Source organism: Trachemys scripta, chromosome 11, assembly GCF_013100865.1.
Source record: "Trachemys scripta elegans isolate TJP31775 chromosome 11, CAS_Tse_1.0, whole genome shotgun sequence".
NCBI classification, from domain to species: Eukaryota; Metazoa; Chordata; order Testudines; family Emydidae; genus Trachemys; species Trachemys scripta.
The window spans coordinates 30522482-30538758 of NC_048308.1; the positions used below are offsets into that span (position 1 = coordinate 30522482).

A 16277-nucleotide genomic window follows, 5' to 3' on the forward strand; every position below is an offset into this window, starting at 1 on the left:
GGGAGAAAAGTCAGCAAGGGGAACTGCATGGAATTATCATCCCTCCACCACTCTCCTCTCATGGGATTTTCTACAGATGGGGACAACCTTTCCCACAGTGCGAAGGCCAGCGTACATGGAATGGGGGACACTTCATGCATCAAGGCCAGCACAAAGTAGACAAGTAGTTCCCCAAGAAGCTCTTGCAAAGTACAGGCTTGTTTACACAAATGATTAGACTGCAGCAAGCTGGAGTGTGAATCTACCATGCACTAACCTGCCCCTGTCTAACTGTTTGTATGGACCCTGCGGACGTGTGTCAATAGTTAATTAATGAGCTTTGCACATAAGCAGTTAGATAGCCCCACAGGCTATTGAGGATCAGATGCACACCCGAGCTTGCTGCAGTCTAATTGTTTGTGTAGAGCAGGGGTCTCAAACACGCAGCCCCCTGGGCCACATAGGCACCGACTCCATGGGTGCTCCGGGGCTGGAGCACCCACAGGGAAAAATTAGTGGGTGCTCTCACCCACTGGCAGCCAAACTTCCCTCCCCTTCCCCTCGCCCAGCGCACCGCATCCCCGCTCCTCCGCCTACCTCCCAGCACTTCCCACCGCCAAACAGCTGTTTGGTGGCGCTTAGGACTTTCCAGGAGGGAGGGAGGAGGAGCGGGGACACGGTGTGCTCAGGGGAGGAGGTGGAGAAGATGAGGGGCTGGGACCGGGATCTAGGGAAGGGGTTTGAATAGGGGCAGGGACTTTGGGGAAGGGGTTGGAATGGGGGCGGGGAAGGGGTGGGAAGAGGCAGGGTGGGGCGGGGCCTCATGGAAGGGGTGGAGTGGGGGTTTTGCAGTCTGTTACCAACCAATTTTGAAGTTCTCAGCTATTTTGACTTGACAGTTGGTGTACAATTACAGAAAGGTGTGTTGTGTCAAGAGTACTAGACCATCGTGATATCAGAGATAACTCAACCAATCACCACCCTTATTCAATAGCTAATTTGCATGCTATAGTTTCATTGGCTGTATGAGGGAGACTTCACAGATGGTGGATTACTTGGCCCGACTGCCACACCCTTGTGCCTAACTGCCACCTCACATATCAGCACAACCACCTACACAACAACACAACCAGCAAGTCCAAATACAGATACCCCTCACCTCAGCAAACACCCCTGATTTGTCACCAACACAAATCAATCAAAATCTCCCAGCATAACACAACCCAGGCACAAATCAACACAGCTTCCCATCACAACACACATTTGCCCACCCTCACTCATACTTACCATAAACTTGAGTGGCTAAGTGGCAAGTCTTTTGCTAGTAAGCATATATTGGGCTACTGTGACAATGCAGTAAAAGTCAGCAGAAAAATTTAAGGGCGTAGAAAAAAGGTATATATTATCTGAGAAACAGTACGTGACCCTGTAATTAAAAGATTACATGATAACAGTCTCAAAGGGGCAGAGAAAAAGTTGTGTGTGCAACCCTAATTTTGGCACAAGTGCTTAACTGTGCAGTCTTAACATTCTTTTCGTGTATTTTCTGTATGGAATATGGTACAATTTGCAAGCAACATCGAGATTGGTTTAGTCTGAGGATATCAAACCTAATATTGATGCTCTGATTGATGCAAAACGCTGCAAGCTAAGTGGCCAAAAAATGAAATGACTGTCAAAATTAGCACTGACTTTTCGCATTACAGTTTTTAAAAAGTTAATTCATTGACTTTTAATAGCATACTACATTATTCTTAATTTTTGACTATACTTTTGTATTGTTGTATGAAAAGGTGTCAGTGATGCAGCCCTCGGGCCAATGTACTAGTCCTCATGTGGCCCTCGTGGTGATTTGAGTTTGAGATCCCTGGTGTAGAGTCTGTAAACAAATCTATAGTGCTACTTGGATCCTGGCCCAAACTCTAGGGTTTTGTCCAAGAGCCAGAGTGGGCTAATGGATAAGGCAGTGGGCTGGGACTCAGGAAGCTTGTGTTATCTTCCTAGTCCTGCTATTGACCTGCTTTGTGACTTTGGACAAGTCACTTCACCTCTCCATGCTTTGATTCTCTCCCCGCCCCCTTTAATTATTTTGTCTATTTAGATTGCAAGCTCTTCAGGGCAGACTCTCTCTTATGATGGGCTTGTACACACTACCACTTATGTCACTCGCGGGTGTGAATAAGCCACTCTCCTGAATGATGACATAAGTTACACCAACCTAAGGCTGGTGTGGACCGCACTATATCAGTGGGAGAGATTCTCCTGACATCATAGCTATTGCCTCTCGTGGAGGTGGTTTTATTATGCTCTCTCTTGTCGACACAGAGCGTCTTAACCAGACGCACTACAGCAGCGCAGCTGTAACACTTCTAGTGAAGACTAGCCCTATCTGTTTGAGCAGTGGGGTCCTGATCTCACTTCGGCTATGTCTACACTACAGACCATAGAGTGGCTCAGATGTACTGCTGCAGATGCATCACTGTAAGGTCTCCAGGGTAGCCTAGCTGCTCTATGCCGATGGAGAGAGCTTTCCCATCCACATAATTAAACCACTCCCAACAAGTGGCGGTCAGCAGGAAAGCATCTCCCGCCGACAGTGCTGTCCATACCAGCACTTCTGTCAGTGAAACTTATGTTGGTCAGAGGTGTGTTTTTTTCATACCCCTGACTGAGAAAAGTTTTACCAACAAAGGTGCTAGCGCAGACATAGCCTAAGAGCCTCTAGGCATTACTGTAAGTACAAATAAATAATGTTGCTCCTTTGGCAAGGGTAGCAAATTTTTGAGGCCTTGCAGTTTGGTTTCCCATCTGAAGCAGAAATCAGTTAAGCGGTCAGGTATTTTCTTACTGTAATTTATTTATTTACCAAATGTACATAAGTCTTGATTCCACAAACAAGGGTAGTAAGAAACTGCACAGAGGCAACTCCCCCTTACCCAGGTCCCAAGTAAGTCTACCCTGTTCCCAGAAGCAGCTCTTCTGCCTGTCTCTTTCCTTAACAAACAGGGTATGTCTACAAGGCACAGTTTAGGCTAAAAACCAGGTAAGGGCCCCGGTTAACGTGCCTATCATCCACCCCAAAAAAAAAAAAAAAAAGCCACTGATCTGGGTTTGGAGGTGCTTTAAACCCAGGCTAACTTACCAGGCTGGGAGTATGAGTTAGAATCTGGGCTCTGCTTTAACTCAGGCTGGAATCCACCTTGCAATGAGGCTCTGGGGAAAAAAATCATTCAAGTGCTGATAGCCCTCCAATGCCTTGCCACAATTACCCTTGAAGGACAGACAAATTCTTCCCCAACTGACTGGAAACGAATCCTAGAGCATTTCAACACAAAGAACCATGCCCCCAGATACACACATGGGTGAGCGCAGAAACAGTGAAGACACAGTAACTAGGGTAGGGCTTTGCAGCGGGGAGGCTGATACCCAAGACTAGGCCAACCTGAGAGCTCTGACCCAGGTGCTCAGTCATCCAGGTTAACTATGCAGTGAAGAAATAGCCACTGTCACCTGAGTTTTACATCTGGGAAATCCCTAGTCTAAGGCTGTTGTGAGCTTGTGCAACAATCTTCCTACTATGTGTAGCTACTCTGAGACATACAGAAATTTCAGTATCTCAACTGACAGACAAAGGAGAGCTAGTGTCTGGATTCAATTTTTACTGCACAGTATCTTTTGCTCTTTCATCCTGAATGGGGTCACGATGTATAAGCAAGCATGCAAGTCATTAGAAACTTTTACCATAACAATTAAAACTTTTTTTTTTAAATTAAAAGTTTAAATTTAAACAACAAAAAAAGTTAACATTTCCCTATACAATTTGTAACCTAAACACGGCAGTATTGTGCTGGTGCATTAATGAATAACACTGATCAGTTTATTAGTCATGTGAAATGGAAAAGTAAGTAAATAGCATTATCTCGGAAAAGTGCAGAAATGTTGAAAAATTCAAAAGGAGAAAACCCTTTTCATTTCTTTTAAAGTGCTTTGAAAAATCAAAACCACTTAATCATACAATTATGACTGTGCAGCAATGCAATTCTTTCATAAATTGCAAGACTAACATGATTTTTTTCTATGCCATAATGCTGATATACATGTTGATAATGTGCACACACCTTCTTTACCAGAATTATGTAGGATCATAGTCCTACTATATAACTAGAAATAGAAAAGCTCTATTTAAAGCCTACCCTCGGTAAGGGAAAAATATAGTTCCCAGGTATTAGGCATTTAACTGACAGGAGCACATTGCATGTGTCATTTTCCCTAGTTTAACTGGTTCTTTCCTTTGTTACTATTCATTTCACAATTAGGTTCCAAGTCTTCAAATATTTTTGCACATGCTTAACTTTACTCACTCAAACTGTCCAGCTGAAATAAAATTAATGGTACTATTCACATGCTTAGAGTTGAACATATGTGTACATTTTTGCAGGACTGGGTCGTTAGTTTTGATAAGAAAGCGTGAGAAGGCACTCGCTCCAGACTATATTATGTTTTTTAATGCTCCATGTTTGAAGGGGTGTTTGCTTTGCATTGTTTTTCAATAGCTGTACATTAGCCAAATGGACTTTCCAGAAAATGAAACTTCTCAGCACACAACACAAAGCCTTCTCTCCCCTCATGAGGAACAGGAAATGAATTTGCCTCTCATCTGATTTTATAGGAGGAGGAGCAAGACTAAAAACATAACGGGACTGTGGCCCTGTCTAGATTTGGAAATAGGTTGTGTTTCAAAACGCTTGCTGGCTGTGGCTAACACTATACTCCCTTAAAGGCTGACCACAGCCGGGTAACAGGTTTTTAACCACGACTGACCATATCTGCTGCAATGGGTGCAAAGTCCTGTTTGAGGTTGGGCTAGTTAACATGTTTTCACTCACACGTTTAAAAACATGGCCTACTTTTCTAGCCCAGATAATATCTATTTTCATGGCAGGCCAAGAGTGTCAGACAGCAGCAACCCCCAGGGGCCTGCAATGCCCAACGCAGCACCCCCCACTCCCGCAATGGGAAATATGCAACCGGCAGGGTGAACTCCTCCCCTCTGCAGACTTACAATGCACGGGGGTGGGGGACCGTCCCTCGAGCTCGGGGCCGCATCTACTCCGCAAACCCAGCAGCGTAGGCTGCGCCTCCTCCCGCAGGGGGTGTCACACCCCGCCCGCCCGCCCTGAGCGGGACAATGGCTGGGCTCGGAGCCCGAGGCCCCGCAGCCTGAGCCGAGGCTGGCGGCTGACAGGCGCGGAGGGGAGCACCTTACCGGCTGCTCCGGAGGCGGTGGCGAGGAGGCCGAGCAGGCAGAGCAGCGCGGGGAAAGGGGGCTCCATAGCCCCGGCTCACTCCAGTTCGCGCCGGCTCTCGGAAGGCTGCGCCTGCGGGGGGGAGCAGCGCGCCGGCCGGACACCACCCACTGCGGGGGCAGCCCGGGGCCGGGGCCGGGAGCGCGGCCCCCGAAAGCTGCCAAGCCCTGCAGGCTAACGCGCCGCTCCCAACAGGGCTGGCTCCGGCGCGGGGCCCATGCGGCATCTGCTGGGCATGACCGGGGCTAGCCGTCTGGGCGTGCAGGCGAGTCAGGCCGTGCAAACACGCCCAGCCCCAGGTGACTGGGCTGTCCAGGACCAGCTCTGCCTTCAGCAGCGAGGGAGCGAGCGTGCCCTGCCTTCCGAACGGTTCTGTTAGCCACCAGATACAGTGCACCGCACGTTGCAAATATACTAACCGAAAGAGAAATCTCCCCTCATCCCACTAGGGTAAGATGTGCTCTGTCCTCCACCTTCCCCCCTCGCTTTCAGATGGCTCCTCTAAACTCCTGGCCTCGGCACTTCTGTAGCTTCTCTCCACGTGGAAACTAGCTTGGAAGAGGCTTTGAGTACAAAAGTTTGAAAACTGAATTGAAATAAGATTGCAATCTCAACAGTATTCGATTGTGCTGCGAACGTGCCTGTGAACTGCATTGGAAAAGCCTGGCCTAGCTGTCAGTGTTTATCAATTGGCTCTATTCAGTGGTGGTGGTTACTTTTGGGTTATAGTGTTTGCATTTTATTTCCAAAACGAGAAAAAAGGGCAACGCAGGTGTGGGGAGGGAAGCAATAACAGTAGCTACTGACTTCTGCCAGGTGACAGACAGATCTAGAAACTTTGGTAGCCTTGACCCCTGTCATGTGACTGAAGCTGGGTAAAAAAAGATCAATCTTTTACACACTCCTGTCTCACCTTTTATTACACTGGGTACTGTGCAAACACAGATGATATAGCCCCTCCCCAAGGAATTTAAACTACACTTGACACTAATAATATAGATGTATATAATATTTTGAGGTCCATGACTGAGCTCCCAACTCAAGAACTGCTTGTTCTTGTCCTTTAGCATAAGTTAACATTTATAATATACCCAGTGAACTTTACTCACAAATACTATTACATTAAGATAAAATAACTCCGATCTCAATTCTTGAGCACTAGTGAAGAAGATCTGCCCTGCATATAATCAGGCTCCACCATTATAGGACCTTTTGTCTCCTTTGCTAACAAAACAAACACACAAATTCTGCAGTCCTTAGGTAAAAGCTCCTACTAGAGTCAATGGGAAATTTATATCAGTATGAACCGCAGAATTTGGCCCAGAAAGATTTAAGAGGTCCTTTTAGGCAGGAGAGAATTCATAGTAAATCTTAAAAAGGCAAAATGGTATGTAAATTTTATAATTGATGTGTCTCATTATACATCAGACCGAAAGTATCTTGAGGCTGGAAGATAGATGACTACACCTGATGGGTACTTCCCCTATTTTCAGGGGAATTCCCTTGGGGGCTGTTACCGCAACTTTAGAGGTTCATTACATGGGCAGAAAGCAGCCTTGGGACACTAGTGAATCAGACCTGCTTAAATTGGCCACATTTCTCTTTAATTATTGCCATCTCCATGCAGCAGAAGCCTGATAGTCATTAGGAGTCTTCTTGTATTCCACAGCAACATGTTTTCCTCCATTATAAAAATAATTCAATGCCACCGATTTATCAAAGTTTCTACTAAACCCCCTTAACATTAGTTATTACTTAATTGTAGAAACACCATTGTGCTAGGTGCTGTATAGACATTCAGCTCTGTTAATTTTTCCCCACAGAAACAAACAAAAAAATTAGGCTGACTTTTTATAAATTTTATTCTTTCAAGATTTAAGAGCATGTTTGTATATTATCCTCACTGTACACTTCAATCCAGAAAGTGGGCTGTTCATTTATGATAAGACAGTTGTGCTCACTGAAATAAAAGCTACCCAAGATTCCATTTACTAGTATATTGTAAAAAACATTGGAAGTGTGCCTTACAAAATTATTTACATAATTCACAACAATATACAAACACTTTATAAAAACACTATCCTTTTATTGTATATTCATGTCTCTTGAAATCATAATTTAGTTATCTTGGTAATAACATTAAAAATACACTTTCTATCTGTAAATTCACATCCAGGCAAGCCCATAAGTGCAAACAGTCAAAAAACTAGCAAGGCTGAACACAAACGTGTCTAATTTATATTTGTACAAAAATACCTGACCTGTACTTTTGTTAGAAAAGGACAACCATATACAACTTTATTTAATACAGTACAAAACTTCTCTAAATCCACTAATTTAGACCCCATCCAGCAAAACATTTAAGCATTTATGTTAACTTAAAATTATGCACGTTAAAGTGCTTTGCTGAATCATGGCCATGCTGCCTATTGCTTTATTGATAATATTTTTATCACATTAGTTGGAAATTTTTGTCATTAAATACACAGTAGAGGTAAGAACTGTGTTCTCAGGTGTTTGTACAACACTTACCATAGTAAGACCCCACTCTGCTTTGTGCTACTGTAATATAAATGTTTCATAATTATAATAAAATAGAGGATTCACAAGAACCAGCCTGTTGTAAAAGCAATATGTGAACCACAGCAACAAGGTTAAATAGTCTCACATTTTACCTAAACTTTACTCCAAGGTATTGCAGTCAATTTCAATAGTTTTTTGCATAAATTGCTACAAGGACAATTTCTTTCTTACTCTCTTTTCTTAGTTATGGCCAGGTATCAAAAGGACAACATGCTTAACTTTTTCTCCAATCAGAGATCGAATACAGAACTATTTTCTTTAGTGTGCTTGTCTGGTACCTATTCTTGTATATGGGTACTAAAACCATCTACAAAAATCTTGCTAGAAACATACTGTACTGCCAAGTATCATTTTAAAAGACTGCATATCAGAATAGTGCAAACAAGCACAAAGGGGAGTGTTGTATCAGCAACAAAAAGAGAGAGGCTCACAGGTTTGGCCTGTCTCCCTTAAAAGTATCTCTACTATTTTTTATTTATTTATATATTTATTTCTCAGCATATTTGGCCAAATATACTCCTGATGTAATACCACTGATGTCAATGGAATTACACCAGGAATGAATTTGGTCTTTTGTGTACAGTATGTTTTTTTACTTAAATAGCATATATTCCTTCAAAACAATAAATAGGTCTGATCTGAAAAAGGACAATGTGCATTAAGAAACATTTTTCTTACAATTATTATTCCACTTTCATACAATGACTTACTATAATGGTTTAATCAAGTAATATATATTTTAAAAAACCCTTCACTCTAGTAGCCTTTTTGGAGTACATAGGAAAGGCAACTGACACAGCACATAAAAAAACAACTTTAACTTGCATGTAAATAGATCAAGAATTTGTAGCATGTTTGCACACAACTTAGTTGTGAAACATTCCCTCCCACTCACTACCTGGGACATATTTTCATCTCATTTCTGAAACTGATTATAGAGGAAATACCTTATTTGTTATTGAGTTGTAAGTTGTATGTTTAATCATACCATAGGTGAGTTAGGATCCTATTCAGACCAAATACAGTGTTTATCCTTTTGTATTATGTGAAAAGAACAGCTGTGCTAGATCATTACCTTGTATTTTAAGTCTAAACTTTCCCCCATTACTCCAGAATCCCTGTCACAGCACTCTCTGCTGCCCTGACTTTTCTCCCACTTTACACACCACCCGCTCCAAATAATATATCATTCCAACTATTCTTGAACAACAAGCATTTGCTTAGGAAGTAGTCAATGAGGTTCCTTAAATTGGCTGGCAGGACTGTGGTTCATCAACCTTATGGATTTCCTATTACAGAACCAGGAATACTGGCTCTGAAACACTCCTTTAGACCTGCAATGGAGTGCAACAGACTAGGAAATGAACTGTGAGTCTTTCCCATGTGTTAGTGCAGGACATCGTCATTCAGATCTAATTCTATACCAACTTTAAAAACATAGGATGGATTTTGGCAGATTTAAAGGTTATTCTCTAAATACTAGTTTAAAGACTAGTCTTCCTTTTCTACTCCCTCCTCATTCCCAGGAATTGATTTTCAACATGCCTGCTATGGGGTACTTGCATCACCACATATAAGAGCCTATGAAAAGACGACTGAAAATTCTTGCTTAAAAGGGACAGTCTCCTTACAGTGAAAAATACACCATTCATTGAACTGCTTTTAGAAGGTAACATAGTGTTTACATAAGGTTTGAATTTTGCTCATGTTTGTATTTAGCCCTTAATCCCAGTTGTGCTGACACCAGTAGCATCTTCGGAGGTCATGGCTATTCATGTATGAGCCTGCAATAGACTTAGACTTAAATGTTACCTGTTTTTTTAATAGGAATATTTCCTTATTGATAGAATTCCACACTGAAAGAGCATACTCTATGTCATGATTCTAGCTCTGAAGGGCACCTGAACAATAATTCATATGAAAGGAAAGAGTGATGATGGCTTTTTGGTGACCTCTGAGAAAAAAAAAAATCAATGTTCAGATATAATTTTTCTCTCTTGCACTCAATGAACCATAATGAGCATACCAAATGTTAAGCTTCTACCTCAGTGAGAACAGAAATTGTCAGTGGTTACAAGCCCCTCTGTATTATATCACTGTTGATAATTAATGAGTTATTACACAAGTGGTTATTCCAAATATCATTTATCTGGTATTTATCATCATATTTTGTGCTAATTGTTGCAGGAGGACCCAGTGCTAGAAACAGGGCATGTACTGTATCTCAAAATGTATGTCTTTTGACACCAACGGTTTAATCAATAATTGCCTGTAAAAAGCTAGATATTTAATTTTAAGTTTGTTTGGTTTGCGGTTTAAATGTCTATTCCTCACCCGCAACCCCCCAAAAAGCTTTACCAAAAAAAAAGATAATGTAGGTAAAGATTTTAGAGGCAATACCCAGATTTAATATGGAATCACAGAGGTATAGAGGCTCAGGGAACTTCTACCTTGTGCAAGATTTACAGCTAAAGCCAAATTCAGTTAACTTCCACTGACTTAAAATTGCACACATGTATTAGAGGGCAGAATTTAGCCACTAGTTAATAATTTTCTTACTCGTTTTTCAGAAGGAACTAATAAAGTGTCAAGTAGCCCATTCCCCATAGTTTCACAGAGTAGAATTTGTAATAAAACAATTAGCAAAAACAGTTTCTCAGTAACCATCTTTGGTAAACATGCTATCAGTCTCATCTTCATTCATCCCTCGTTCATAGCGTACTGCAAAGAAGCCACCCCACTGAAGCCGTTTCTTTTTGTAGAGATACCAAATTAATCCAGCAACCAAGACTAGGATAATTAACAGAGCAAATGTTATAGCCACTCCAGTATGATTAGTGCCTGTAAAAGAGAAATGAAAATAGTTAATCAGTGTTTTTGACTGAAAAATATTTGTTATACAGCAAAGTTTTATACTAATATGTATAAATTTACTATAAAGTCATTTTATTGAAGTTCAGGAACTCTATTTTAAGTCTTACGGACACACACACAAATATTTCCTACACCATCAATTCAAAAGCTAGTTTCCTATAAGTGCCAAATATTGTAGCGGAGCACAAGCTCCACTATGATTAAGGTTAAGAAGCCCTTTCTGTTTAAAGCTGGACTGTTCTAATTGTGCTACAATCTGTCTGGTTACTTGGATTGCCTTGAAATTTGGTTTGCCTCCTGGAGATTCAGAATAGAGTCAGTGATCTAAATTTGGGGCCATTTGCCACAGTGTCCTGGGATACAGTTCCACAGAAAAACAAAACAAAAACAAAAAAACCCCACCCCAAACAGCTTTTCTTAAATTAAAGGTGACCTATTCTGGCAATACCTTTTTGCATATACGTGGGAATTGATTGTTGAATTTCACAAGTGTGGTAGTCTATCAGGAGAGTATGTTAAGTGTTTGAGTGCAGGGCAGGTGCATATAGCTCCTTTCCTTTACAGTGAAATGACAGAGTGAGTATGTGTAGTATGGGTGTTTTGGGGGCACTGCTCAAAGAGGCCAGAGTTAAGGTTACATGTGGGTGTACCTTAACTCTGTATTTCCTGGTTTTCTGAAGTCTGAACTTGACATTCTGGAAGGGCGCAAGCTATTGCTGGACAATATTAACTCTGTATTAACAAAGTTTTCTGCCATTTAATCTAATAGCTAATTTTGAATCACTTTGCTGATATTTCTTAATCTATTAAGAAATTATTTACAATTAAATCAGTGTGGAATTGCACTCAATATAACGGAGGGTACTTTGGGTCCTCTGAAATGAACATTTTCTGAAAAATAGAAGTAGCAAATTTTGAAGTGGAGACACACTTTAAAGGCCTCCACTGAAGCATAAAAACGGTGACAAAGTTCCGAGCCTATAGTGGTGCGTTCCGGGCTTCCAGGCGGATTTAGTGGCCTCAGAAGCTTGCTAAGGCCCTCAATGTGACCTCCCTTTCTTTCTGTAGTGGCAAAGGTCACAGCTTTATTGAGCTACTTTCATCACAGGCCAGTATGGAAGGTGGGAATGGGGAATACCCCACAGCCTTTGTTGCTCCTCAGAGCTCAGTAGGTGCAATCCTGCCTAGATCTAGGTCTGCTCCCCGTTCAGGGGGTGCTGTGGAGCAAGGGGGTTGGAGGGAACCCAGGCCCACCCTCTATTCTGGGTTCCAGCCCAGGGACCCTAATAGTAGCAGCTGTTGGCAGCTTCCCCTTCACCACTGGTGCTGTTTTGATTCCCTGGGCCACTTCCCCATGGTCTCCTTTTCCTAGCTGTACCCTTACCTTAGGATTCAGCAATGCTTCCTCTCCTCCTGCTCCTTCCACCTGGGTTCTCTTGAGAGAACTGGAAGGAGAGCTTTTAAACACTATGAGTGGGACCTTGATTAGTTCCAGCTGTCTCCATTAGCCTAACAGCCTTAACTGACTCTTTGCCAGTTAATTGGAGTCAGGTGCCTGCATTAGCCTAACCATAGGCGCCGACTCCGTGGGTGCTCTGGGGTTGGAGCACCCATAGGGAAAAATTGGTGGGTGCTCAACACCCACCAGCAGCTTCCCACCTCACCCTCCCACCCCAGCTCACCTCCGCCTCTGCTCCGCCTCCTCCCGAGTGCACCGCGTGCCTGCTTTTTCCCCCTAGCTCCCAGCGCTGTTTTGCACGGCTGGGAGGGAGGAGGGAGAACGCGGCACACTCGGGGAAGAGGCGGGTCTGGGGTGGGGATTTGGAGAAGGGGTCCAATAGGGGCAGGGAGGGGGCAGAGTTGGGGTGGGGACTTTGGGGAAGGGGTTGGAATGGGGGCGGGGACGGGGGGGAGTCGGGGGGGGGCCGGGGGGGGGCACGAGCACCCACGGGCACTGGGGAAAGTTGGCACCTATGAGCCTAACTACCTTAATTGGTTAATTGGCATCAGGTGTCTTGATTGTCCTGGAGTAGCCTTTGTTTGGCCACCCAGGGAACAGGGACCTGCTCATCCTGAGGCTGATATATTTGCCTTCCACTACTCTTTTATAGCCTACTGGTCTGAATCCGTCACAAAACCTATTGTCTTTAATGTTGGTTTTCCTCACTGTTTAAATGTACTTTGTGCCTCAGTGCATACTTAATTCTGTCCCTGAGCTTCCTAGAAGCAGGAGGAAACCCATTTCTGAGGCAGGGTCAGAGAAGATCTTGTAGCTCTTCCTTAACAACATGAACAGGAACATTAGCTTCCCATTGTTCCTCCCTCTCAACTTCCATGGAGGTGTAGGCAAAATCTGAAAGATCCCACTGCTTCCAAGGACCCTTTCTGACCCAAGTAACTGATTTCTATCCTGGAAGGAGTGAAATGTGAAGTAGCAGTATGGGAACTGGATCTTTTCCCCAGCCATCAGACAGGTAAAGTTATACCAGCAAACCTTTAAGAGTAAACAAGACCTTAATCTAGTGTAGTTTGTCTGCTTGCAAGAATGGATAAACTTGCACATGGGACTTCTTACTCATAGCAAGAATTATTTTAGCTCCTCAATGGAAAGAGCGTAGTGCCGCATCCTATACAGAAATAGCTAGCAAAGACGGGTATTTTAGTAAGGGGGAAACTTGCTGCTATGAAGGAAACTTACAGAGATTATTCTATGACATGGACACGCATTGTAGATTTTGCTGAAATCTACGCAGCTGTCATGGTAACACTGCATACACAGATGAAGCCACTAAGATGCTAGTGCTCCAAACTGATCTCTCAGTGACCAGGTAGTGGCACCCTCAACTTTTCCCTGGCATGACACATACATGCACCTGCTGCCCATAGGACCAGCTCCAGTACTAAAACCATGAATGCCTGCCTCTCCATGTGAGGTCCACTGGTGGGGCAGGAAAGAAGGCAAACACTTGTATACTGTAGCCCCCATATTTATTTCTGTTGTAGCTGTTAATAAACTTTGGAAAACACACTTCTGTCCTACAGCAGACTGGATATTAGGGAATGTAGACTGATGGTATACACTTGGTACATGCCAGCAGAAGAATTCTGGAATTAGCAAATTTTGGAATTTTGCAACTAGGAAAAGACTCAAAAACTAACAGCAATTTTTTTTTAAAATGCATCAGAAGCAGGAAGCTTGCCAAGCAATCAGTGGGGCCATTGGATGATGGAGGTTCAAAGGAGCATTCAAGGAAGATAAGGTCATTGTGAAGAAGCTAAATGAATTCTTTGCATCGTTCCTCACTGCAGAGGATGTGAGGGAGATTCCCACATCTAAGCCATTCTTTTTGGTGACAAATCTGAGGAACTGTCCCAGACTGAGGTGTAAATAGAGGAGATTTTAGAACTGATTGGTAAATTAAACAGTAATAAGTCACCAGGACCAGATGGTATTCCCCCAAGAGTTCTGAAGGAATACAAATATGAAATTGCAGAACTATTAAGTGTGGTATGTAACCTATAACTTAACTCAGCTTCTGTACCAGATGACTGGAGGATAGTTAATGTGACACCAATTTTTAAAAAAGGCTCCAGAGGCTATCCTGGCAATTACAGGTCAGTAAACCTAACTTCAGTACCAGAAAAACTGGTTAAAACTATAGTAAATAACAGAATTATCAGACACATAGATGAACTCAATTTTCTGTGGAGGAATCAGCATGGCTTTCTTAAAGGGAAATCACCAATCTATTAGAATTCTCTGAGGTGGTCAACAAACATGTGGACAAGTGTGATCCAGAGGATATAGTCTACTTGGACTTTCAGAAAGCCTTTGACAAGGTCCCTCACCAAAGGGTCTAAAGCAAAGTAAGCAGTCATAGGATAAGAGGGAAGGTCCTTCCATGAATCAGTAGCTGGTTAAAAGACAGAAAACAAAGGATAGGAATAAGTGGTCAATTTTCAGAATAAAGAGAGGTAAATAGCGGGATCCCCAAGGGATCTGGACTGGGACCTGTGCTGTTCAACATATTCATAAATGATCTGGAAAAAGGGGGAAATAGTGAGAAGGCAAAATTTGCAGATGATACAAAGTTACTCAGGATAGTTAAGGCCAAAGCCGACTGCAAGGAGTTACAAAAGAATCTCACAAAGCTGGGTGACTGGGCAACAAAATGGCCGACGAAATGTTGATAAATGCAAAGTAATGCACAATGGAAAACATATACATACAAAATGATGGGATCTAAATTGATTGTTATTATTTAAGAAAGAGAATTTGGAGTCATTGTGGATAATGCCGCAGCAGTCAAAAGAGCTAACAAAATGCTAGGAACGGGATAGATAATAAAACAGTGAATATCATAATGCCACTATATAAATCCATGGTATGCCCACACCTTGAATACTGTGTGTAGTTCTGGTCGCCCCATCTCAAAAAAGATATATTAGAATTGGAAAAGATACAGAGAAGGGCAACAAAAATAATTAAGGGTGTGGAACAGCTTCCATATGAGGAGAGATTAAAAAGACTGGGATTGTTCAGCTTGGAGAATGGATGACGAAGGGGTGATATGACAGAGATCTATAAAATCATGAATGGTGTGTAGAAAGTGAATAAGGAAGTATTATTCCTTCAAACAACAGAAGAACCAGGGGTCACCCAATGAAATTAATAGGCAGCAGGTTTAAAACAAACAAAAGGAAGTACTTCTTCACATAACGCACAGTCAACCTGTGGAACTTCTTGTCAGGGGGATGTTGTGAAGGCCAAGACTATAACTGGGTTAAAAAAAGAATTAGATAATTTCATGGCTATTAGTCAAGATGGTCAGGGATGCAGCCCCATGCTCTGGCTGTCCCTAGTCTCTGACTGCCAGAATAGATGATAGGATGGATCACTGGACAGTTGCCCTGTTCTGTTCGTTCCCTTTGAAAGCATTTGGCAGTGGCGACTGTCAGAAGACGAGATACTAGGCTAGATGAACCATTGGTCTGACTCAGTATGGCCATTCTTATGATGAAGGCCTCTAACTATTTATTGAAAGTTACAAAGAGTCCTGTGGCACCTTATAGACTAACAGACGTATTGGAGCATAAGATTTCGTGGGTGAATACTCACTTCATCAGATGCAGTATTCACCCACGAAAGCTTATGCTGCAATACATCTGTTAGTCTATAAGGTGCCACAGGACTCTTTGTCGCTTTTTATGGATCCAGACTAACACGGCTACCCCTTTGATACTTAACTATTTATTAATATCTATCTATGCATTTCTAGTGTGCCCATCAACACGACATTGAACCATGCATAGAAATGCGACAACCAGGTATTGAACATATAAAGATTAAAGTAGAAATTAGCTGCTTTACAAAAACAAAAGCAGCCTAAAAATAAACAGGATAAATGTACCTTCCACCACAGACTGGTCTTACAAAAAAAAAAAAACAACCCACTTGACTTAAAGCCAACATTGAAATGTAAATTAGTCCAGATTTTTCACAACTATAAAGAAAAGATAGTATCAGCTCTGTAA

At 42.4% G+C, this 16277-nt stretch overlaps 2 protein-coding genes across 5 annotated transcripts in view; both read right to left on the reverse strand.

The window, feature by feature from the left end:
* The window catches only part of CD302 (CD302 molecule), a 36075-nt gene extending 30444 nt beyond the window's left edge, over nt 1-5631 (reverse strand). The window contains exons 1-2 of one of the 4 annotated variants that reach the window (XM_034786545.1): nt 5246-5631; nt 3122-3192 (exon numbers count right to left, since the gene is read on the reverse strand). In XM_034786545.1, the coding sequence (XP_034642436.1) occupies nt 3122-3192; nt 5246-5511 (337 nt within the window). In that variant the 5' untranslated portion in view covers nt 5512-5631. The remainder of the gene's footprint in view (nt 1-3121; nt 3193-5245) is intronic. The other 3 variants (XM_034786544.1, XM_034786543.1, XM_034786546.1) reach the window with 3 other exon arrangements.
* Nucleotides 5632-7129: 1498 nt separating this feature from the next.
* LY75 (lymphocyte antigen 75) overlaps nt 7130-16277 on the reverse strand; it is a 74183-nt gene continuing 65035 nt past the window's right edge. Inside the window, exon 35 of the mRNA XM_034786533.1 lies at nt 7130-10709. Within this exon, the coding sequence (XP_034642424.1) occupies nt 10525-10709 (185 nt within the window). The 3' untranslated portion in view covers nt 7130-10524. The remainder of the gene's footprint in view (nt 10710-16277) is intronic.